At 43.2% G+C, this 25,814-nt stretch overlaps 1 protein-coding gene across 1 annotated transcript in view; it reads left to right on the top strand.

Moving 5' to 3' along the window:
- The first annotated feature begins 24,604 nt into the window (after window positions 1-24,604).
- Window positions 24,605-25,814, top strand: part of STPG2 (sperm tail PG-rich repeat containing 2) — a 418,033-nt gene continuing 416,823 nt past the window's right edge. Inside the window, exon 1 of the mRNA XM_048847110.1 lies at window positions 24,605-24,725. Coding sequence (XP_048703067.1) covers window positions 24,644-24,725 — 82 coding nt within the window. The 5' untranslated portion in view covers window positions 24,605-24,643. The remainder of the gene's footprint in view (window positions 24,726-25,814) is intronic.

Here is a 25,814-nt window from a genome sequence, read left to right as displayed (position 1 = left end):
TTTTAGAATTATTAGCATATTTTTGCAAACTGTTCTGCAGACATTCTGCGTAATAGAATTAACATGACATTCTTTGGCTTTCCAAGTGAAATTCCAGCTTGAACTGACTGTCATTTACATCACGTCATAGACAGTGCAAGAAAATAATCTGAAAGAAGAAAATGACAGACTATATTCCAGTCATTTTATGTTGTCTGTTTTTATTTTAGAGCACATGTGCACTGCAGGTACAAGTATCCAGAGCATGGCGAAATGTATCAGATAAGAGATTTCCGTGTTGTTTTCTTCCTTTATAGAAAAAAATAAAACCACACATGCATGTTCAGTCTGTCAAATCATTCACTTCAGTTTTCTATTCCTCAGCGCTTAGTGCAAAGGAAGGCTTCCAACTTATATGCAAAAGTCATTTCCTCTGTGAATTATTTTATTTTCTGGAGCCCCCCAAAATAAATTAATACAGTTAATATATATAGATAGGAAATCAGTATGTAAGCATTTCAAAGGGTGATTGCCCTCCTTTTAAATATCTATTTGTGAGCACACTTGTGTATATAGGCCCTGATCCAACAAACTTTACTTCTGCATGTAACCACTACTCATGAAAGTGGTCCCCTGATCTCAGGGGGACTGCTTGTGAGTAATTGCTGCAAGCTCCTTTTTACAGCTAAAATCACAAATTAATGTGTGTTGTCTCATCCCAGCTGTATGCACCTGGTATAAATGTTCTGGCTTTAACAATTAATGCGCTAAGACTATGCAAGCATCACATACACTCCTTAATTGAGGTTATGAGTTTATGAAGCCTAATGGAAAAGCCATGTCATGTTTTTTAGATTCCCAAGAATAATCTGTGTCTGAACATTATGAATTTGGCCTTGTCTAAGTGCATTCAGATAACTTTGCACAAAAGATGAGTCATTCCCCTCTTTCTCTATGAATTAGCAGCATTCTCATAATACATATCCAAAGCCTTCACTTGCTCTGCAGGGCTTATTAGTTTTTCTTGTGCTTTACATTTTAGAAGTGGAATTGTATATTATATGCTCCTTTATAGTAGCTTTCAAAGTTAGGGCAGTCAGTGCTTTCATGGCAAACACAACATATTACCTCATTTAGGAAAACTCACAACAGGTTTGAACTGTTAACAAGGAAGTGTTTTGTGACATGCACTCCAGGAGGAAGTATTACAGCCATAAATTGGGGAAAAACTAAACATGCTCAGAGCATGATCAAACATATCAGTGGTACACAGATCAGAACTTAAAAAATACAAAGAAAGTCAGTTCCTGAATATGTTCTGTAACCAGAGGAAAGAGTATAATCTGGTCCCTTTAAATGCTTAGTTTAAGATCTATCAACCAATCCCAGATTTTGACACAGTGCAGTGCCATGAGTAGCGATTCTGGTGTGTCTTCCCCCTCTCCCTCCCCAGTAGTGTGTAATATACATACAATAGTTAATATTCTCAGCCATAATTACAAAAGCAAAGAGCAGTTCCACATTTGGGGCACTGCATGAAAGAAATTTGGAGATCACTGTTTGGATTAACTGTATTTATGTGTTTCGTGTTAATAGAGTATGTAGATGGGCAGAATCACTCTCAGGAGTTCACACAGACTATGTTGGGGCTGGTCTGTATTTGAATGGGGTGTGTGTGTGCGTTTTGTTGGTGTGGAAGGGGTGTGTGTGTGTGTGTGTGTGTGTGGTGTTACAATTATACCAGTACAAACCCTAGTGTGGATGCAGTTATATTAGTTTAAAGCACCAGCTTTATAGTGGTATAGCTATTCTTCTTCCTGCATTGGACAGCTATCAGTATAAAGCACCTTTATGGCGATATGACTGCATCCACGCTTGGTGGGTTGTACTGCTTTAACTATACCAGTATAATTATATGGTACAACTTCTAGTGTAGACAAGATGTTGGTATCCAAACCACCCCACTTCTGGGGTTTGGCTTTATTGGTAATTCAGACCTCAGCCTGAGCTTCCTCCCTGAGCTTGTCTGTCACTAAGGTTTTTCCCAGGACTTCCTCCGTGCAAGCTCCCTAGTTCCTCCCACCTCTCACAATTTTTCCTGTTGTGTGAAGTGCCGCAGCAACACGAGAGGAGAGAACGTTCTTGGGAGTTGTCCTCACAATGTTCTCTGCTGCAGCATTTCCACTGAGGAAAAGAGAGGGTTCTGGAACTGTAGGAAAGTAAATCTCTGGGCAGGTCTATGCTTAAAACGCTGCACCGGTGCAGCTGTGCCGCTATAGCGCTTCAGTGAAGTTGCTGTTATGGGGGTGAGAAGTTCTCATTTTGGTGTGAGAGGCAGTAGCTATGTCAGCAGGAGAAGCCCTCCTGTCAACCAAGGGCTTGTCTAGACTGCAGGTTATGTTGGTATAACTTGTCACTCAGGAGCGTGAATAAGGCCATGTCTACGCTAGTAAGCTTACAGCTGTACCAACGCAGCAGTGGTAGCTTTATCAGCGGGAGACGCTCTCCTACCAACATAGCACTGTGCACATACCACTTATGCTGGTGAAATTTATGTCACTCAGGAGGGTATTTTTTTTCATATCTTTGAGTGACGTAAGTTTTGCTGACATAAGTTGTCATGTAGGCATTGCCTAAGCCACCCTCCTGAGTGACTTAAGTTACACCAACCTAAATGCTGGTGTGGACAGTGCTGTGTCGGCAGGAGAACTCTCCCGGGTGCAGCTGCGCCACTGTAGTGCTTCTAGAGTACACTAGCCTATAGTACTGTCTACACCTGGGGTTAGGTCGGTGTAACTGCATTGCTCAAGTGTATGGATTTTTCACACCCCTGAGCAACATTGTTATACTGATTGTAAGTTTATGGTGTAGACCTGGCCTCCCTCAATATCCCCTTTCAGGTTTGTAGAAACTTTATTTTAAGTCATCTGAGCACAAGACTAGGATTTCTCTGCATACAAACTGGTACCAAAATGAGTAAATCAATTGTAATTTGCACCAAAATAACTAAAAGTGTCAGTTTTATTTTGGAGTAAGAGTGTCCAATTTCAATTTGGCTTAAATTGATTTTTTTCTGACTTAAGTCACGTTGAAAAGGATACTTTTACTCCAAAGTAAGTGTCCACACACACACTGGCACAGAAATAAATACAACCAAGTTAGTTATTTCAACTCCAGTTTGTGGGTGGATGAGCCCAAGGAGCATGGAGCTCCTGACTCAGCCATGGGTTACCTTTGTAGCCTGGAGCAAATCACTGTAACTTCGTTTGCTCATCTCATTAAAAATATTAAAAATAATTAAAAATTATTAAAAAATTAAAAATTTAAATACTAAACTAATACTAAGTATTAAAAATAATACTTATGTACCTCTCAAGGGTGCTGTGAGGACCAGTTCATAATATTTGTAAAATGCTTTTAATATTAAAAGCACTGTATAAATATAACTCTTTTTTGAAAATGTCTCAGTTTAAAAGGATAACATGCAAAATGCTAAATTGTGTTGCATCTGTTCACAAAGTTCCTTTGGCTTTTTAGCAATATCATTCCATGGGTAAGGCTTTGATCCCCCAGTCCCTATATGCTGCTGTGGTTAAGTACAGGGGCTGAAAAAAGCCTTTTATTCCAGCTGAGGAGAATTCCCACAGGACAGATACTGTGCAGTATACCAGAGGCTCCCTATGCACATCCCCTTAGAAGCTCCAGTGCAGAGGACATGCCGGTTGTAAAGCTTGGGGTGGAAGGGAGCTTAACAGGGCAGTGAGAGCAGGCCTATAGGGCGATGGGGATTCTTGACAAGGTCACTACTAGTAGCAAATCCAGGGCAGGCTGTAATAGAACTTAGGCACCCAGGGAGGCTGCTCTAGAGATGCAGGAAGCTGCACTAGTCTGTAATTAGATGGGCCTCCCCCTCCCCCAGGACTATGAGTTCTTGCTGTGCCTCCAAGAGGTGAAGCACAGAATCTTGCCCCATATTTACATCCATCTGGCCCTCCCCATCTGGCTCCTTTGAAAAACTCTAGTATCAAAAGAGCAGAGAGTGTCCTGCTATTTATCATTCTTAGAATGCTCTCTGCTGTTCAAAATATGGGCCCCTTCTGTTGGTTATTTTGTTTGTGTAATGTGCAAGGGATTTCTTTCCTTTAAGATGTGATTTAATCATTTTCTTACTACTCACAGGAGTAATTTTCCCACCTTGGCCTTCTGAATTTTATGGGAGTAAACGTTCAGCTAAAACATATCCGACACTTATACAATAAAACAAATCACCACCTATACGCATTAATTCACAAAATAAGTTCCATTGGTGTCTCAAAATATCAGACCTTAACATTACATCACTCTGGCCACCTTGCATTTTCTCCTACTTCAATTCCAATGTGATTTTAAAAAAAGGAGTACTTGTGGCACCTTAGAGACTAACCAATTTATTTGAGCATGAGCTTTCGTGAGCTACAGCTCACTACATCTGATGAAGTGAGCTGTAGCTCACGAAAGCTCATGCTCAAATAAATTGGTTAGTCTCTAAGGTGCCACAAGTACTCCTTTTCTTTTTGCGAATACAGACTAACACGGCTGTTACTCTGAAATGTGATTTTAGCAATTAGCATTTTACAAACGGAATGAGAGGTTAGTGCTTTTAGTTCAATTGAAAGCCGATTCCAAACTTTCAGGTGAGCCTGAAAGTTAAGACCGACAGCAGTTAGCATACTGTTATGCTTGAAGGTGTTAATGGCTACCAGCAAATATCTTTGATTTGTAGGCAGAAACCATGTTAAAGCTGATGGGCATGACAGCCACCTTTCATTAGGCTAAATGAAGAAGCAGTTAAGCTCCATTATGTAGCTGAAACAATAGAAGCTGCCACTGATGGCACTGTACCACATAGAAAGGCCTGAGCAAGAACTAATTTGGGGACAAGAAGAGGATTTTCCCTGAGGACTGATTGCAAATGCAGGGGCTGGGAGATTGATGGGTTGCAGCTGTGTTTATCTCTGTGAGTTTCAGAGGCAGAAAGCCAAGAGACTAAGCGCACGGATACACTAGAGAGTTTACAGCTCTCTGTGTAGCTGCTCTAAGCTGATGGGAGAGAGCTGTCCCATCAACTTAACTATGCCAGCCCCCATGATTTGCAGAAGCTGTGTAGGCAGGATAAACTCTCCTGCTGACATAGCCGTGTCTACACCAGCGCTTATGTCGGTATAACTTATGTTTCTTAAGGGGGTGGTTTATTCATACTCCTGCGTGACAAATATAACAACATATCTTAAGAGAGCCCAAGAAGCATTTGTGAGGATGCTTTTGGGAGGTAGAAGAGCTGGAGCTCTGTGGGGTACAGGACTGTCTGGAAAGGCAGACTTGGAAAATATGAGCAAAGAAACCAGCTCCTGTTCTTTGTTTCTACTATGCTCATGGAATCAACTTTGTGTATGTGCTTTGTAAGTAAACAGGATTGCATCAAAGAAATAGCTGACTCACTGTTGCATTAATTTATTCTTCAAATAGAAACAACATGGTCAGACTCTGAATTTTGGCCAAATGTTCAGGCCAAGGGCAACAATACATTAGAGGCTGCACTAACTTACACTGGGAGATCAGACCAACACACAGCTGGTCCAAGATTGTGAGAGCCTAAATGTGGCTTAAACCATCTTTGGGTCGCTCCCCATTGTTTTACCCAATGGGGACAGGGGGTGCTGTACACTCTTCAGTTGCAGACAAATCTTGGAATCAAAGTCTTTTAACAGGGAAAGTTCTTACCTTTTATCCACCGGCTAAGGATGGTAGAATGTACAGACTATCTTAGTCTAGTTTTCTAATTACTGTGTTTATGCCATTGCTCAGGCACTCCAGGGTACTAGAATTAACAAACCCACTCCCTGCTACTCATTAAAGGTTTTCAGTTTTAATGTCTTTTAGTGCTTGAATTGTTAAAAACATTATCCTTTCATGACTTCTTTCATTTACCTAGCACTATGGCTATGTGTGGCTATGTTTGCAAACATGCCCAGCTAGCTCTCTGCATGTATATTACTTAAAATTAATTAGTTGCAAAATCTATAGCATTAGATGTAGAATAAAGATAGAAATTAATAAATAAAAAAATTAGGAAGGCCTGGATATGACAGCTCTTTCTGCAACCTTAAGTCAATCATCCTGCACAAACTATGCATTTTGTAATGCACATTAACAAACAATAATACATTTTTACAAGTGTAACCCTTCTGCCCGTCAGAATTAGCAGCAACAAGGGCCAAGCTCAGTAGCTAGGGTTCCTTTTCAGTAACATAATGCAAAACTGCCTCGAGCCCCCTCACAGTGACCTGGGACAATTACATACCACCCCCCCCGGGTGCCTCTAAGAGGCAATACTTCCCCTCTCTCAAGCACAGAATCTGAGGGTAGCAAAAGCCTTTTAATAAAGGAGGGAAACAATGTGGCATTATGTGGGGAAACACCACAAACAAACACAAACCACGAGCAAAAGACCCACCCCCAAGTAAGTTTGGCAGGGTCCTTTTCCCCTCAGGGTCTTAAGTCCAGCAATCCAACAGCCACTTCTCCCACAGTTTCTGTCCTTGGTCAGTGCAGCCCCAGAGTTCAGAAGTTCATCTGCAGAGTTGACCTCCCAGCCTGAGTGGAAGGGGGCAAGGTATGGGGCACCTTACATGCTCCACTGCTCAGGTCAATAGCCAATTGCCACACCTCTCCATGGAGTTTTGCTGTTAGCCGCACCTCTACTAGCTATCCTGCTAGCTGCTCACCTGCATGTCTTCAGGCCCTGCCCCAGCTTAACACAGCTCTCAGTAACTTCACCTCTTTAATGATTTCAGCTGTTAGTAGGGGAGCCCCAGTACTGATGCGCTCAGAACCTCTAGCCCAAAGTAGGTCTAATGCTTAGACCTAGGAATCAGTGATTTCAGCTCTGCAGCACCTAACAAGACTCCTAATAGAGACAAAATTAGCTTTATCATTACATCATGGAGATGAAGAAGAAATCAGAATCATCATGGTATTTCACACCCTCAGATAGAGCCCAACCTACCTCTCTCTCAATGTACTGGGCTTTGGAACCCATGTCCTTTGCCTAGCAAGTGCTACTTATTTGAGGGTGAGTCTCTCCATCATAAAATGCCAAGTACAGTTCTACTGTCCTTGATTCACATAACCAGGATAACAACACTTTATTACTCCTTCCCCAACAACAAAGAGACTGGGAATCCCACAGCAGCCAAAGTGAACATTTGGGCAAGGAGTCCCATCATGCTAGGCCGGGTGGGTGTGCCCGTGCAAACAAGATCAGCTCCTGAAGTCCTTTTCCACAACTCACCACCAGATGTCAGGGTAGAACTCATTCTGACTCTGCTTACACAAGGCTTTTTTTTTTTTTACACCTACCTGTTAAATGTATTACTTAAGTATCAGAAATTCGACATGTGCAACATGGTTAAATTAGCATTTTGGGAGCAGCCTTAGCTGCTGGAAAGTCTTGTTTTGAGTCCTTGATCATTACATTGCATTTTAATTTCCCTGGTATAGGTGTATATATAATTTTAAAAAGTTCGAGAAGAAATAGAAACCTGCAGCTATTTGGCTTGGGGAATTTAAGCGCCATTGGCTTTACCACTGGACCTTATAAATTTTTGTCTCTCCCTTATTAGTATTTTATTATCTTTATTGTGATAGCACCTAGGGACTCTATCTGGGATCAGGGCCCCATAGTGTTAGGCATCATACAAACAATAGTAGTCCCTGCCCTGAAGATGTTACAATTTAGATAATGAGAAGGGAGGTGGAAAAGAGGGATATAACATACAAACAGAATAACAATGTAATTATATGCAAGTGACATGTCTGGTCCATGTGTTTTGTTTTTTAAAGTTTTGGGTGGGTTTTTTTAATAGTGATGTAGTGAAACTGAAAGATAAGAGAAAAGGGGACTAAGGGAGAGAAGAAAAAAGGGGACAGAAGGGAGAGAAAGAAGGAGAGGGCCATGGACCACTGTCAGAGTCAAACCCACATCTGTGAGACCAATGATTTTATTTCCTTCCAAGGCCCTGAGGGACAAAGGCAACCTTTTACCCTCCTCGTGCATTCACCACAAATACATTATTTATTAGACTTCATATGTCTGCTATTTCCAGCCATTCTTTTCTGCCAACTTAGTAAAGATTCCTGTATTACTAGATGTGCATCGTTAAGCATCTAAATACCTTTAAAAATCTGGCCCTAAATTTATTTTTCATCTCTTGTTAGCCATGACATGCTCATTAGCTGTGCACTGGATAAAGAAAGACTATTCAGACATATCCACTTGACTTAAAAGGGTCTTGGACATATTGCTCATGTAAAAGTTTACAGACAATACAAAGATAACTCCTAGTGATTTTAGGACAAACTGGCTCCCTTTCTATGAATTTGAACAAAATGATTCTTTAAAAATACCTAAGCAGAAAAGGTAAATGTAAGTGCTTTTTTTTATTATGATATAGATACAGTCTTTCCCTCAAACCCTTGTGAACTTCCTTGTTATCTCTGGTGTCTTCTCTCATTATTCTGTTTGCCATATCTGTACATACATATGTTGTATTTTTTATGCTTGTAAAATAATATCATTCTCTCCCATGTTTTCTAAGTTTACTGTTTTACATTATTTCTTAGTTATTCCAGTCATATGCTTTTTTGAATATGGATTATATAATTAGAATGAAAGAACTGCTAGGAATAGATCTTTGGTCCATCTAGTTCAAGATTCTGCTTCTGGCTGTAGCCGTTATTATTTGCTTCAGAAGGAGACACAAACCCACCCTAATATAATTTTATATCAGGGAAAGGACATTTTTTCTTAAATCTAATTTGTAATCAGTTTATTTCATAGGCATTTGGATTGATAACCTTGTAATTTTATCACAGCTGGATAAATGAAGATGCTATTCTTATTTTCAAAATAATACTTCTCTAGTATATCGCACTTTAGATGTCCAAAGCACTCTGTAGGAACAATAACTAATTGTTCTCTTGTATAATATATCCTATGGCAACAAATTGCACTAGTTAATTGTAATGGGTGTGAACAACTGCAGTATATATTTTGTTAAGTTTAAGTTTGTTACCTTTTACTTTAAAGTACCCTCTTTCCTGTGTTATGGAAACATTATTTTTAGAATATATGAAAGCGTAACTGATGCAGAAAATTGTGGTGAATCACAAACAACTGGGAGGGAAAGAGAGAGAGGTACGGTGAGACTGTCACGAGATATTTGAGTGGTAGACTTTCAAAATGAGTGAGCAAGTGATAAACATATAAACTGTTAACTTATTTGCAAATAGAAAAAAAAAATAAAAAAAGGTGGTAGTTTCCCCAAAGTTCAAACATCCAGACCTGCTAAACTCCAGCTGTTTTATGAAGAGTGACTCTGAAAATGACATAATTTTACGTGTAAATTTAGCTGATTTGATAGTACTGTAGATTTAAAGACTTCCATAATGCCTCACAGGCCTAGCACCCAGTCCTCGTCCAGGGGAACGAAGTCTGATACATCGGTGGCAAGGCATTCAGGGTTTAGGAAACTCGCTGGGCCACATGGAGGGAGCTGGAAAGATGTCCTCCCTTTATACCCAGACCCGGAGCATTCCTGTATTGGATACAAGAGAGAAATATGAGAAAAGGATCTTGTTAATTCAGTTACAAAACAAAATATAAATCATAGAGTTTAAGAACCGAAGGGACCACCAGATAACCTAGTTAGACCTCCTATATACCACAGCACCACCACCACCTAGCACCTGCACACTAAAGTCAACAACTAAAATTAAATCAAAGTATAACAGCCCACAAGACACTGGACTATTATATGTCACTGACAGAGAATAGGTGGCACTAAGGGGCACCAGTGCCCAAGGCCACTGCAATGAGATGGAAACGATTATGAGACATATATGATACTAGTCAGCTCTGTGTTCTTGGGGAACCAGGGCGCAGTACCCAGCCTGTCTGAGTCATGAAAGGACACCACCCCCCAGCCTCTGCTTGAACCAAAACCAATCAGAGAAAAGACTTGCAGAGAGCAGTAAAGGAACACCTAGACCCCTCCTGACAAGGGTGATAGGATTAAGACAACTCACCTAGCCTCATCTGCATCAAAGATGGGACAGTGAGGCATCTCCATGAGCATACAGAATGGAGAACAGAGATTCCAAGGCAAGAACTGCACTGAACTCTGGGACCAAAAAAGCAGGAAAGCACTGCATCATGGGGGATCTCTGCTCCAGATGTTAATGAACCTACGCCTGCACACACCCAGCTCAGCAGTTATCAGACCAATTCTAGTAATAAATCTTTGAATCTTTGATTGATATCCAAAATACTGAAGCAGCCTAATTGCATTGTGAGCTCCCTGGAAGGAACACCACCCATAGCTAGGACTGATCAGCCACTATTGTCTAGCCTAAAGAAAACCCTTGAGTCACCAGTTTACCCATAAACAAATCTAGTGTTCTCCCTTGAACCAATGTTGTTTCCCTACAAAAAAACCTATCCATGCTCAAGTAAGTGTTCTGATGCCTGGATCCAAACTCTGCATGAGTTCCACTGGGATTTCATCTTCTTCCTACTGATTGTGCTGGGGGCTCTGCCTGTCTCCAGCACTCAGGACCCTGAGCTACCACCATCACTTGGGAACCTCAACCAGTTCAAGCTTCACTGAGCGGTGAGATCCCTCTCTTTCTCTGTTTTCTGTTCTACCTCAGGTATAATTTTCTAACCCTGACTTGTTTGATCAGGTATAGTGTTCTGTATATGACTTTTGTAACCTTTAATAATGTAATGGTTATGTTAGTTCAGGCTCTCCTTGTGTAGTTATCACTATTATTCAATAAATAACTTTTATGGTTAAGCTGGTTGCTTCCCTCTCTCTCTCTGAACTTTACTCATTTGTGTTTTTAGCTTCTCACATTTACTCTGCAGCAACGCTTCTCTTACCTAAGCTAAAGATCCTGGAAGTGCCCAAAAATACTGTGGGGTTTGCTCATCAAGTGGGTTACTACCTGTACAATTGTAACGTGAAAGTAGAGATAGGGATGTGCTGAACCTGTGACATACGAGGGTGGCATCTTGGAAGTGCTGCTCGACCCAGACTACTGCGGGGCATGTAAGAGTGGCAGCTTGAAAATGCTGCTTGACCCAGTCCGCTGAGTCTAGGGGCAGATAAGGGTGGCAGCCTGGAAGTGCTGCTCGACCCAGCCTGCTCAGGCTTACTCTATTCCGGTGCGGTACCTGTGGCATATAAGGATTGCAGCTTGAAAGTGCTGCTTGTCCCAGCCTATTGAGCCCAGGTGCATATAAGGGGTCAGCTTGAAACTGCTGATTGACCCAGTCTGCTCAGACTTGCTGTGTGTGTGTGTGTGTGTGTGTTCATCTGGTTCTGGGACTGGAGGAATCCAGCCCTGGGGAACCTAGGTCCTGCAGGATAGCTCCATTGGGAGGGGACTTGCAGAAGGGAGAAGTAGAGCTCCATATGAACATACAAGTGACACGAGCAGTACATTGATAGAATTACAGAACTCTCCCCCCCAGAAGAGTAACTCTAATAAATGAGTGTACCCCAAAGTAACAGGCAAATCTGGTAACATATACCAAATAATCTTGGCAAGTGACCCACACCCACATGCTGCAGGGAATGGCAAAAACCTTTAAGGTCACTGCCAACCTGACCTGGGGGAAAATCCCTTCCCAACCCAACATATGGGGAGCAGTTAAACTCTGAGCATGTGAGCAAGAATTAACCAGCCAAGCACCTGAGAGAGAATGCTTGATGTCATCTCAGAACCCTGTGCTCCCTCACCTGTATCCAGTGGCCTATCTTCAGCTATGGTCCACCTTGATGCCTCCAAGAAAGGAGGTTTAAAACACCTTGTCATAAATATAAAGGGAAGGGTAAACCCCTTTGAAATCCCTCCTGGCCAGGGGAAAGCTCCTCTCACCTGTAAAGGGTTAAGAAGCTAAAGGTAACCTTGCTGGCACCTGACCAAAATGACCAATGAGGAGACAAGATACTTTCAAAAGCTGGGAGGAGGGAGACAAACAAAGGGGTTGGGTCTCTCTGTATGCTGCTCTTGCCAGAGACAGAACAGGAATGGAGTCTTAGAACTTTTAGTAAGTAATCTAGCTAGGTATGTGTTAGATTATGATTCCTTTAAATGGCTGAGAAAAGCATTGTGCTGAATAGAATAACTATTTCTGTCTGTGTATCTTTTTTGTAACTTAAGGTTTTGCCTAGAGGGGTTCTCTATGTTTTTGAATCTAATTACCCTGTAAGATATCTACCATCCTGATTTTACAGGGGGGATTTCTTTATTTCTATTTACTGCTATTTTTATTAAAAGTCTTCTTGTAAAACACTGAATGCTTTTTCATTGTTCTCAGATCCAAGGGTTTGGGTCTGTGGTCACCTATGCAAATTGGTGAGGCTTTTTATCCAACATTTCCCAGGAAAGGGGGGGTGCAAGTGTTGGGAGGATTGTTCATTGTTCTTAAGATCCAAGGGTCTGGGTCTGTAGTCACCTAGGCAAATTGGTGAGGCTTTTTACCAAACCTTGTCCAGGAAGTGGGGTGCAAGGTTTTGGGAAGTATTTTGGGGGGACAGACGCGTCCAAACAGCTCTTCCCCAGTAACCAGTAATTGTTTGGTGGTGGTAGCGGCCATTCCAAGGATAACGGGTGTAATATTTTGTACCTTGGGGAAGTTTTGACCTAAGCTGGTAAAGATAAGCTTAGGAGGTTTTTCATGCAGGTCCCCACATCTGTACCCTAGAGTTCAGAGTGGGGGAGGAACCTTGACACACCTCTCAAACCCAGAATTCATCAGGGAGAAAAAATCCCTTCCTGACCCCTGCAGTTAGCCATCTGAAACTGTGAAGCTTTTAGGAACTTAAGACATAAAGTGGAAGCCAGGGCTACCAAGCCTTGCCCCTCACCATCACAAGCAATCTCGTCATACAGTCACACTCATATATTTGTCCAGTTCTCTCTCAAAACTAATTGTTTGTCCCGTTAACTCCTCTTTGGAGGCTGTTCCAGAACCTAGCTCCTCTAAGTCTTCTTCTAATTTCCAGCTTGAATTTGTTCAAGGCCAGTTTATATCCATTTGTCCTTGTGCCAGCATTGTCCTTTATCTTAAATAGCTCTTCACCTTCTGTGATATTTACCCCCTAATGTACCTATAGAGAACATAAGAATGGCCATACTGGGTCAGACCAAAGGTCCATCTAGCCCAGTATTCTGTCTTCCAATAGGGCAAATGCCAGGTGCCTCAGAGGGAATCCATTCCCAGCTTCTGGCAAACGGAGGCTAGGACTACCGTCCCTACTTATCCTGGCTAATAGCCATTGATGGACCTATCCTCCGTGAACTTAACTAATTCTTTTTTGAACCCTGTTGTAGTCTTGGCCTTCACAACATCCTGTGGAAAAAAGTTTCACAGGTTGACTGTGCATTGTGTGAAGAAATACTACTTTTTGTTTATTTGAAACCTGCTGCCTATTAATTTCATTTGTTCTTGTGTTATGAGAAGGAGAAAATAACATTTCCTTATTTCTCCACACCAATCACGGATTTATAGACCTCTGTCATGTGCCCCCTTAGTCGTCTCTCTTCCAAGCTGAAAAGTCCCAGTCTTATTAAGCTCTCCTCATATGAAAGCTATTCTATACCCCTACTCATTTTTGTTGCCCTTTTCTGTACCTTTTACAATTCCAATATATCTTTTTTGAGATGGGGGGTGGGACCAAATTTGCACACAGTATTCAAGATGTGGGCATACCATAGATTTATATAGCAGATTATGATATTTTCTGTTTTATTATCTATCCATTTCCTAATGATTCCCAACATTGTTAGCTTTTTTTTTTACTGCCGCTTCACATTGAGTGGATGTTGTCAGAGAACTATCCACAACGACTCCAAGATCTCATGCATCCGATGAAGTGAGCTGTAGCTTATGAAAACTTATGCTCAAATAAATTTTAGTTTCTAAGGTGCCACAAGTATTCCTTTTCTTTTTGCGAATACAGACTAAGACGGCTGCTACTCTGAAACCTTTCTTGAGTGGAAACAGCTAATTTAGACCCCATCATTTTGTATGTATAATTGGGATTATGTTTTCCATTGTGCATTACTTTGCATTTATCAACATTGAATTTTATCTGCCATTTTGTTGTCCAGTTTTGTGAGATCTCTTTGTAACTCTTCGCAGTCTGCTTTGGATGATCTTGAGTAGTTTTGTATCCACTGCAAACTTTGTCACTTCACTGTTTCCTCCTTTCCAGATCATAACTCCTCTCTGCCTTCTTTTTGCTAGACTAAACAAGCCAAGCTATTCCAGTCTCCTCTCTTAAGATAGGTCCTCCATTCCCCCAATCATCCTAATAGCTCTTCTCTGTACCTGTTCCAGTTTAAATTCATCTTTCTTGAACATGGATGACCAGAACTGCACACAGTATTCCAGATGAGGTCTTATCAGTTGTGATGGGTTCTCCCCGCATCTGGGGTGCCATCTGGAACTGAGGTACAGCTGAGCCCTCTGTCTCACCAATCTGGGTTCCCTCTTGCACTGTGATGTGACAAGCTGCATAGCTCTCCAAACTTGCACTCACACCAACATCCACAGACAGGAACCACACCCAACTGTGTTCATGAATGCTGTGGCCATCCACTCATGAACCCACAATAGAGAGGCTACAGCCAAAATACTCCCAGCTCCCCAGCCTAAGACCCCAGAGCTGCACCATCCTGCCCAGTATGAATTTATTGCCCAGTCTGCCACTTCTACAAAGGAAAGTGGACGTGCACCAGCTCTTGATCATGAGCTGAGATTTATCCCCTTTGCACTTCAAACAACACACAGTGTTTTACGTAAAGTATAAAACAGATTTATAAACTACAGAAAGATAGCTTTTAAGTGATTATAAGTGATAGCAAACCGATCAAAGTAGATTACCGTAAGAAATAAAACAGCACTTCCCCCCCAGTTCAGTCTTTTTCCTCCAGTACTTTCAGGTGTGGTGTTGTAGAGAGAGTGAGGTCCAGACATTGTCATTTACCCCCCTTTTATATCTTCTTCCAACTTGCTGGAAAGCTCTTTTGCTGTGACCGGGGTCAAACATTTTCCATTGTGTAGTGCTATCTCTGAGGGGTTTCTATTGTACACAATTTCTGGGGTAATCCTTGTGTTTCTGTGCATTTCCTCAATAAGCCGTTTACATTTTTTGGTCTTTTTATTGTTGTACCGGAAAGGCTAGCTGTGGGTGTTCCCACAGTAAGCACATTTGATATACAGATACCTAGTCAATATTCATAACTTCAGATACAAAAATAATACATGTACCCAAATAAGATAATCATATTCAGCAAATCATAACTTTTCCAATGATACCTTACATGACCCATGTTGTACAAAATGCATCATAATTATGCCATAATCATATCCTAATATCACTATGCTGAATATGGGGTGTAGTGTCTTGTACAATGGCATTAATACTTCTCTATCACTGGAAATGCTTCTCCTGCATCCTAGGATTGCTGTATTTCATTGGTGGCTTACAGTCATCCTGTGCTCAATCCATGCACTCAGCATGAAACCATGAAATAAAATAAAAACAGAAGAAAAGAAAATACAATTAAAAATTAGAAGGTTATAGGATAAATTAATGAAAATATTAAAAACAAGGAACTTACCTCCTTGAACGCTGCTACACAAAAGTGGTCCAGCAGTGTGTGAAGAGGGAATGACTGACTTACTGCTATGGCATCTGAAAATGAGAGGGTTTAATTATTACCACTTATGCACACACAGACTCTTGCGCTAGACAGAGCTATGGAACAAACCAAAAATGCGAACAGGTGAAAATAGATATTGTGAATCCCAGATCCTATGCACCTGCTCCAGGATGCTAGGCATTCTGGAATATGTTCAACAATCCAGATGACTGCAATGCTTGTAGGGAATGCTGTCTGTGGATGCAGTGCTCTTTGTGCTCCAACAGAGTGTCGAGTGTGGAATCGCTGTGCCACTGCAGCAGCGCAATCACATCCACGCAAGATGAGTATGTACAATTCTCTAGTGTAGGTGGCCCCAAGGAAACACAAAACTAAGGGCCCACCTACTGTGACAAAACTACCATGTTGGGGAGTCATGTTATAATATGATTTGGTTTTGTCCCATTTATCCAGGACTCATTTAATAAGGATAGTACAATGCTATATTGTGCTATGGGCTTGATTGTTGGTCTCTGTGTTTCCGATCTCAGAAAGCTGGGTCTATACTAGGAAAATTAGCTGTTGCTGATAACAGGTTTCACTTCAAGCTGGCCTTAACTACAGTTTCCTGAAGGTGCAGAACACAGCTTGTCCTGATCTACGCTTGCAGTTAAACCATGTGCAAGTGAACAGGTGATGAACCTGTTGCTGAAACTTGGTGACATCATGCAAGAGGTAATTTTTCTAGTGTAGGTGAGACTAAAAGGTGTGTCTGTTTAATGAAAACCAGGCACATGTTTCAGGAAGGAGAAAATTCCTTTTTTGTCCAACCAATGATCTTTCTAGGATTTAACATTTGAATTAGTAGCTGAGATGGTGAGGAATATGCTTGTGGATATGAAATTATTTCCAAGATCTGTCCCTCACCTCCAGAACAAACTTTTAATAGTAAAATTATGTAATTTGCCAAATGTTATTGGTCACAGATTTATATATTTAAAGCACTAGAGTAAATTCAGCCTGGTGTAAGAGGGTCAGACTTCAGTGGAGTTTGAACATATGTATTACTTCCATGCAGGTGACCCAAGCTGGTGCCCCAAGCTTATTGTCTTAGGAGGCCAGAACCAGGAGCATGGCAGAGAGAACAGATTGCAAATTTCTCAAGCAATCTTATCTGGCTGTCATGTGAATCAGCATTTAGCATTCTGGTTGGAGAAACATTTAGCATTCCTCAACCTCCAAGTGTGTGTGTGGGCAGTGAATACAAGTGGAGAAAATTGGGAGAACTTAATTGAACCCTCCTCCTCTTCAAAGTTTAAATGTTGAAATAAAGTGTTGCTCAAAATACTTTTTCTGTGACATCTGATGTCATCTTTTCCAATAGGACTTATGCCGGCTATTATAAGGAGAAAGTTTTGTTTAGTGACTTGGAGGCATTTTTAAAACACATTTGAGGCAAGTTTGGCAAAATTCCACCAGCTGTTCATCAATTACAGAAAAATCCATGGAAGATTTTGTCCAGAGTTGTCTTTTTCCATGGGTTCCCTGAGAAACAGTATACCATACGCTGTTATCACCTCTGAATTTCCCTACTACTAGAACCTGGACCCCGCTCTCTTAATCTGTATAGACTGTCACATTCAGTAGAGAAAATGACCCTCTGTGGAGAGTACCAGTTGCCTGTTGCATCCATTCCCAGCAGAAATACAAATGTTATAATCTATTGTACTAAAGTTTTTCAACACCCCCCTCTTCATTTTAAAATATCCTGTCTATCGATATTCTTACTGAGAATTCATTTCTTGGCTTCTCTCCACTGTTTGAGTCAAGTATTCCATTTTCCTGCTAAATGGAACAGTGCTATTTGCAACCCAGAACATGTCTCCTATGTTGCTTGATTGATTCTAGCACTTGGTAGTAACTGGGTCTTAATTCTGGGATGTCATGTATTACAGTATTATCAATAAGGAAGGACAAATTTTGAACCACCTTTGCCAAATTAGGTGACTGTTTTACCTCTGTTTACCATAAAGAACCACTTTGGGGATTGAGTAATCCTTGCTTTTCTCATGCACAGAAGGGCTTCCCGTGTGTAGCATCACCAGTTCTAGGCTCAAAAGTCTGCTAACTTCAAGAGTCATTCCAGGCTGGTAGCTTGTCCTTTTAGCTGAACTTCCGTCAAAGCCAAAACATTCAACCAATAAAAAGTTAGTTGGGAGTCTTAGTTTTCTCACTTTTATAGCAATTTCTAGTTAAATGGCCTATGGTTTTCATGGGTATTTTTAAAATAAAAATTTATAACAGAAAACAGAATTGTTGATAATGGAAGTATTTTTTACATTAGAAGTAAGGAAGAGTGTGTCACATACACAGTATATCAGAATACAGTAGAGTCATAGAAATATAAAGTATTGGTTATGGTAAAGGTACATACTGTTATAGACATAATCAATTATTTATTTTTAACCGATTTGTCCCATTTGTTTTATCTTTCAGCCAATAGTTTAGTTGTTAACCTTACACAGATAGTCATTCAACTTTCTTAATATTTTTAATTCGTGTCAACCTCATTCCCACAGTTGTTCCTGAAGCCATAAAGACAGATGTGTCTACATTCACAAGGATTCCAGACAACTATTTCTTTGATTAATTTTTAAGTATTGGGATACTTCTCTAACACAAATTGTAAGCTCTATGAGGCAGAGACTGTCTTTGTGCTGTTTGTACATACAGAGTACAATGAGATCCTAAATCCCAAATTTGGATTCTTAAGTGCTACTGCAATAGAAATAAACAAACAACAACAATAAATAATAGGAATCTTGCACCAAGGACTAGAGGACAATTTTATGAGTTTAGGCTATGTTATTATTTATTTATATTGTAGTACCCTCAACCAGGTTAGGGTCTCACTTCGCTCAGCACTGAAGAAGACATAGTAAAATGAAAGTCCCTACCCCAAACAGCTTACAATTTAAATGACAAGATTTTACAGGTGGGTGAAACAAATAAGCAGGCAGCAGAGGCAGATAGGATGGGTTAACAATAATAATAGGATATTTTAGCACAGATTAGCTGTGTGTGCAATTCTAAGCCAGTCAATAACAGCAGTCACAACTCACCATGTGACTAGCTATTAGGAAATCAGGAAAGGAAATGAAGCAACAAATCTCTCCAGAAGCTTGGAAGACTGACTATAACACTAATCATTATAAGCAGGACGAGTTCCCCCTCGCAGAAGGAACACTGGAGGAAGTGTATTGTTAGATATTTCCACATGCCAGTTTTAAAAAATGAAACTGATCCAAAACTCAGAACAAAACGCAAGACGGAATGCTATAGTAAGGGGAACCATCTCTTGGGAATATTTCCAAATTGAAAGATATTTTCTACAGTTTTAGAAATCTGGAATATTTTACTTTTTTTTTTAAACTTATCCTCTCATTAACCTTCTACATTCTCCCAGCTTTTCACTTCTTCTACTTTAAGTCCATTTTCTCAATCAGTGTCTTCCATGGGACTTTAGTCACTCAAATGTAATCCTCAATTACTCACACAATTTTTTGCCACCGTCCTTGCTTGGGTGCAGTTTGAAAATCTCATCTTAGTATGAATTTCAGATCCAAAATTATCTTACATGGGTCTCCAAAAGGGAAAGTAAACCAGAAACAACACAATCATCCCACCAAGTCCATGTAATCTCTTGTCTTTTATACAACATTTAATATATCTATTCAATTCTGTCTGCAGTAGTGGTGTAGCTGTGTTGGTCCCAGTATATTAAAGAGACAAGGTGAATGAGGAAATACCTTTTATTGGACCAACTTCTGTTGGCAGGGCCGTCCTTACTCACATGCAAAGTACGAGCTGTGTAGGGCACCAGGATTTCCTGGTGCCCTGCACAGCTGCGTGCTGCTCCAGCCCCAGCCCCGCCTCTTCCCGCCCCTGCCCAGCCCTGCCCCCACTCCCCTGAGCTCTGCAGCAGGGCTTGGGCTGCACTCACCAGCAGGGGGAGTGCAGTGACCCAGCCCCAGCTGCACCGCTGGTGAGTGCTGGGGGTGTGGTTCCCCCTACCCCCCAAGCCAGCCCCTTCCCCCCGTGGAGACCTGGGGTGAGCCCCCCTGCTCCCCCCCTCCCCTGCAGCGGCCTGGGGCCCGCTCCTCCCCTGCGGAGGCCTGGGGCCAGCCCCCCCCCCGCTCCTCCCCTCAGGGGGGTTGCGTAGGGCCCCAGAATAGCTAGGGACGGCCTTGTCTGTTGGTGAGAGAGAGAAGTTTTTGAGTTTACACAGAGCTCTTCTCTCGTTGGTCCAATAAAAGATATTGCCTCACTCACCTTGTCTCTCTGTTTAATTTTGTACTTTTTGAGTGTTCAGATTTTATTAAACAATATTTTTGGCTTTTCTCTTCTGTCTCTAGTAGGTTCACTGAGTGTCATTTAAAGCGCTCCATCCCACTAAGTTAGCATAATTATTTTGCATTAATTTCACATTTTTTATAGAAGTGTGTTTGGGTTCCTCTGAATGATCTTTGAATCTTAGAATCGGAGGGTTAGAAAGGACCGTAAGGGTCATCTAGTCTAACCCTCTGCCAGGATTTGTTGTGTCTAAACCATCCAAGACAGATGGCTATCCAGCCTCCTTTTGAAAACCTCCAGTGAAGAAGCTTTCACAACTTCCTGAGGCAGTCTGTTCCCATTGTCTTACTGTTTTTAGAGTTAGGAAGTTTTTGCTGCAATTTAATCTAAACCTGCTATGCTGTACCCATTGCCTCTTGTCCTGCCATCTGTGGCAAAAGAGAACAACTTTTCCTCCATCTTTTTTATGGCAGCCTTTCAAGTATCTGAAGATCCCTATCATATCCCCGATAAATCTCCTCTTTTCTGAACTAAACATAATACATTTAGCCTTTGCTCATGTGGCTTGCATTCCATCCCTTTGCATCCTTGTATCTTTAAGGGTACTTCCACCATTTTATCTATTTTTATGCTCTCTCCCACATTATTAGACTTTTTGCTGTAGCAACTGCCCACAGCTGCAAATGGCTGCATGGGGGAACTATTACCCTATCAAAATTTGTGTCAGGTGTAAAAAAATGGCGTCAGCCAGTGTTTGGAGGCTAGCAACTTTGCTCAGACCAGAGAGATGGATGCCAGCATAGGTTGAGCACACAATTTCTGCAGGACTCTTAGTCACTGTCACTCAAGGAGCAAAGGCTCATGCTCAAGTCTCTTCAGGCTAATGAAGAGGTTTCCCTTCTGGTCTTCACTTACAACAGCTGCTGGAATGCTACTGTATGTATAATTCAAAAATCTATGTATATGAAAGGTGATTTTCTCTTGTCACTTTATAGTACTGTCTTTCAGTATAGATCCGTTTTGCCTTAGACATGTCTAAACGATAGCCTCAGATATTATTTGCAAATACATTTTTCTTTGCGACTTATTAGTAAAATGTGAAGTCTTTCTGACACATCATATTCACGTAGGAATTACTGTGATGAAAAGAGCAGAGATCAGTTGCACTACATGTATTCTGAGAAAATTGGGGAAAGGCACCATCTAGTGCTCTCTTTGTAGTATTGAAAGAAACGCTGAAATCGGTCTCATTTTTCTTGTGGCTATATTTACTTCCCTCCCAAGTTTGGGCTTGGCCAGGAGCTAAGTAAATTCAAATCTTAGCAGCACAATTATTTATATGACTTACCAGCAATACTTATCCCATCCAAAATAGAAGTTTCAAGTAGGCAATCTTTGATTTCATTTTGTATGAAATTTCTTCCAAAGGACTTATGGAATATGGAAGTAAAGATTTCAAAAGCAAGTGCAACCTGGAGTGATTCCCCTCCTCCCCCGTTAACCTTGTATCTAATATGAACAAAGTAAATAACTTCATGTTAATTTGCTGCTGAAAGAATCCCTTCTGCAGATAAGGGTCTGGCAGCACATGTACTCACGCAATATAAAAGTGGCCAAGGACAGTCAGTCATTTACTGTTTGCCAAAGGTGCTATCATTAGTGAGACTGCCTTTGAAGGAAGTAGGAGTTGGATGTAGACTAGGGCTGAGATACAGTGCTTGCCATGAGGTGTCGGAAAAGAGAGAGTGGATAAACTAAACTAGAAAAATATAGTTGTGTCAGACATGCTGTAGTTAAAGTAATGTAAGAAAAAGCATTGTAACAGGATTTACTCATCACTCTGCACTTCCTCATGGCCAGGCATGGCATCACAGTGTCCTTGTGGGGTAGCAGCCCTTGTCAACAGTCACTCTGGGGCTGTGGTGGTTTCCTTCAGAGAACTCATCCCTCCAGCCAGGGCACAGTCTTTAGCCCATTCCTTCCAGGGTCAGGTACCCAAACTAAAGTTCAAAACTATCTTAACAGAAATAAAAAGCTTCCACCCTCTCCACAGCTCTTCTTCAGCGCGGTCACATTCAGCCTGCAGCCCCCTCGCTCGGCTCACCTACCCTTGTACGCCACTTCCTTGGGGCTGGTAGGGGAATCAACCGCTGGGGCTGGTAGGGGAATCCACCGCTGAGAGATGTAGCTTTGCCAATGTAAGTTTTAAGTGTAAATGAGCTCTTAAATTGGTCCTTCCCTGTCTCCCATAAGCCTGGCTGCTGGTTCAGTAGCAGTGTGTAGTCCAGCAAAGGTGAACTCATGTTCTGGTGAAAAGTCTCAAGGCTCAATTACCCTGCTGTGATGGACACATAGTTCTGGCCGCAACAATGGGGAGCCACCTCGGCATCACCATCCCCCTTTTTCAGAATTTCAGTAGTGTGCTGCAGTTTGTGGATTTGGAATTCATCAAAATAGAACTGCACAATTCTGTAATGCTGCTACTTTAATATAAAAAACAAGGAAATTTAAATGTATTTATGAAGGGGGTTTTGCATTCAAGTCTTAAAATTAAAAATCAAAAAGACAGGAAATAAAAGGTTTAGGTTCTCATACTAATATTAATTTGCTCAAATTATGAGGATGTGGTGTTCTGGATTATTAGCTATGTTACTGAATATAGCCCATGATAACACACAGTATGTATAACACATAGTACGTGCAACGTAAGCGTATTAAACTCTATAGCAATGTGTTAGAACCCTTTACTAATCAAAGCATGTGCAATGTCCTGGAGCAATTTGATCTCTCACAGCTAGCTGAGGAGTGGATTCAATGTTTGCAATTCTATTGGAGGAGGTGGGTTCTTTTGCTGACAAGTTCTCCTGGGAAAGAAGAGGTTCTATTAGGTGCATGTACTATAGAGTGGATTGTTATGGGGAAGGTTCTTTTGGGAAAGGGATGGTTCTATTGGGTACAAGTTCTATAAAGAGAGGGAGTTGTTCAGTGGGGTGAGTTCTGTGGGAGGAGATGGCAATTCTGTGAGTGGGTTCTATCAGGTGAGAGGGGAGTCCCGTGGGACAGGTTCCATGGGGCAGGTTCTATTGGTGAAAAGGAACCCCACCGAGAACTTCCCTCCCCCCCATAGAATCTGATCCTTCTCCATGGAACCCACCCTGTAGCACTCCCCTCTCTCTCATGGAACCCACCCCCAGGACTCCCCATGGGAAGTGCTATGGGGTGGGTTCTATGGGAGAGAGGGGAGTCCTACGGGGTGGGTTCCCAGGGGCAAGGGCAGGTTCTGTGGAGGGAGAGGGGAGTGCTGTGGGCTAGGCTTTAGGGAGCAGAAACAGGCTCGGGGGCGAGGGTGGGAAGCTGACGCAGGTTCTGTGGGGGGAGAGGTGAGCGCTGCCGGGATGGTGGCAGGGGCAGGCTCTGTGGGGGGAGAAGGGAGCACTGCGAGGCAAGGGGCAGGTTCTGTGGGGTGTAACGATGATGGTTCTGGTGGGACCCAACTGAGAGTGCCAATTCAGGACAAATTGCTTAAAGCAGAGCAGTTACAGCCCAAGGCTAGGGTTCCTTTGCACACCAAGGCAAACCAAACCAGCCAAACAGACTTTGTTTTTACCCCACTGGCTAACCACAAGTCACACAAGCAATTCCCTTAGATACTCCAGTTTCCCAGTATCACCACCAGTGCAACTCGTTATGGGGACGAATGGTTATGAAAACCAATACCCCAGTACAAGAAAAAAGGTTCTCTCGATCCCAAAGGACCAAGCCCCATACCCAGGCCAATCCACAAATCAGATCTTACCCCAAAATCATGCTGTTGCCAATCCTCTAGAATCTAAAATCTAAAGGTTTATTCATAAAAGGAAAAAAGATATAGATGAGAGCTAGAATTGGTTAAATGGAATGAATTATATACAGTAATGGCAAAGCTCTTGGTTCAGGCTTGTAGCAGCGATAGAATAAGCTGCAGGTTCAAATCAAGTCTCTGGAGTACATCCACAGCTGGGATGGGTCATCAGTCCTTTGTGTAGAGTTTCCATTTGTAGCAAAGTTCCTTCAGAGGTAAGAAGCAGGACTGAAGACAAGATGGAGGAGCTGTAGCAGCTTTTTATAGTCTCTTGTCATGTGGTCTCTGCTTTCTTTGTCCCAAAGACAAGCTGTCCATCACAAGGTATGGAAAAACCTCAGAGTTCTGCCCATAGGCAGGTCCCTGCATGCCTTGCTGAGTCACAACCTGTATCTGCCTTCTCTCAATGGGTCAATTGTATAGCTGATGGTCCTTAATGGCCAATAAAGCAGGCTAAGCAGAGCTGACACCAACTTGTCTGGGGTGTCACCCAGAAGCATAGCATACGTTTGAACTACAGATAGTATAGAGCCAATACTTATAACTTTAAATTAAAAAATGACAGATGCACACAGATAGCATAATCATAACCAGCAAACCATAACCTTGTTTTAGACACCTTATTTGACCCCCTTTATACAAGATTTGATGCCACTAGACGACCTTGGTTACAACAATGATCTATAAGGTCCCAGTTCAGGTCAATAACATCACATGGGAGAAGAGGGGAGTGCTGTGGGAAGGATGGCAGGGGCAAGGCTCTGTGGTGGGAGAGAGGAAGGCTGCCGAACAAGGGGTAGGGATAGGCTCTGTGAGGGGAAGAGGAGTGCTGCAGGGTGGGTGGGAAGGGCAGGCTCCGTGGGGCAGGTTCTGTGGGGAGAGGAGAGCGCTGGGAGCAGGTTCTGTGGATGGAGAGGGGAGCGCTGCAGGGCAGGTCGCGGGGGAAGGGGAGGCTCTATGGGGGAAGAGGGGAGCGCTGCGGGAAGGATCGCGGGGGAAGGGCAGGCTCTGGGGGGGGGGAGAGGGGAGCGCCGCGGGGCGGACCGCGAGGAGAAGGGGAGGCTCTTTGGGGGGACAGGGGAGAGCCGCGGGGCGGGTCGCGGTGGGAAGGGCAGGATCTGTGGGGGGAGAGGGGAGCGCCGCGGGGCGGGTCGTGGGGGGGAAGGGGAGGCTGTGTGCGGGGACAGGGGAAAGCCGCGGGGGGGAAGGGCAAGCTCTGTGGGGGGGAAGAGGGGAGCGCCGCGGGGCGGCTTGCGGGGGAAGGGCAGGCTCTGTGGGGGGACAGGGGAGAGCCGCGGGGTGGGTCGCGGGGGAAGGGCAAGCTCTGTGGGGGAAGAGGCGAGCGCCGCGGGGCGGGTCGCGGGGGAAGGGCAGGCTCTGTGGGGGGAGAGGCCAGCGCCGCAGGGGGAAGGGGAGGCTGTGTGGGGGGAGAGGGGAGCGGGGCGGGTCGCGGGGGGAAGGGCAGGCTCTGTGGGGGGAGAGGCCAGCGCCGCAGGGGGAAGGGGAGGCTGTGTGGGGGGAGAGGGGAGCGGGGCGGGTCGCGGGGGAAGGGCAGGCTCTGTGGGGGGAGAGGCCAGCGCCGCAGGGGGAAGGGGAGGCTGTGTGGGGGGAGAGGGGAGCGGGGCGGGTCGCGGGGGGAAGGGCAGGCTCTGTGGGGGGAGAGGCCAGCGCCGCAGGGGGAAGGGGAGGCTGTGTGGGGGGAGAGGGGAGCGGGGCGGGTCGCGGGGGAAGGGCAGGCTCTGTGGGGGGACAGGGGAGAGCCGCGGGGCGGGTCGCGGGGGAAGGGCAGGCTCTGTGGGGGGAGAGGCCAGCGCCGCAGGGGGAAGGGGAGGCTGTGTGAGGGGAGAGGGGAGAGGGGAGCGGGGCGGGTCGCGGGGGGAAGGGG

This window comes from Caretta caretta, chromosome 4, assembly GCF_965140235.1.
Source record: "Caretta caretta isolate rCarCar2 chromosome 4, rCarCar1.hap1, whole genome shotgun sequence".
Taxonomy (NCBI): domain Eukaryota; kingdom Metazoa; phylum Chordata; order Testudines; family Cheloniidae; genus Caretta; species Caretta caretta.
Note: the sequence above shows the minus strand (reverse complement) of the source record. Positions and strands in the feature narration are given on the sequence as shown.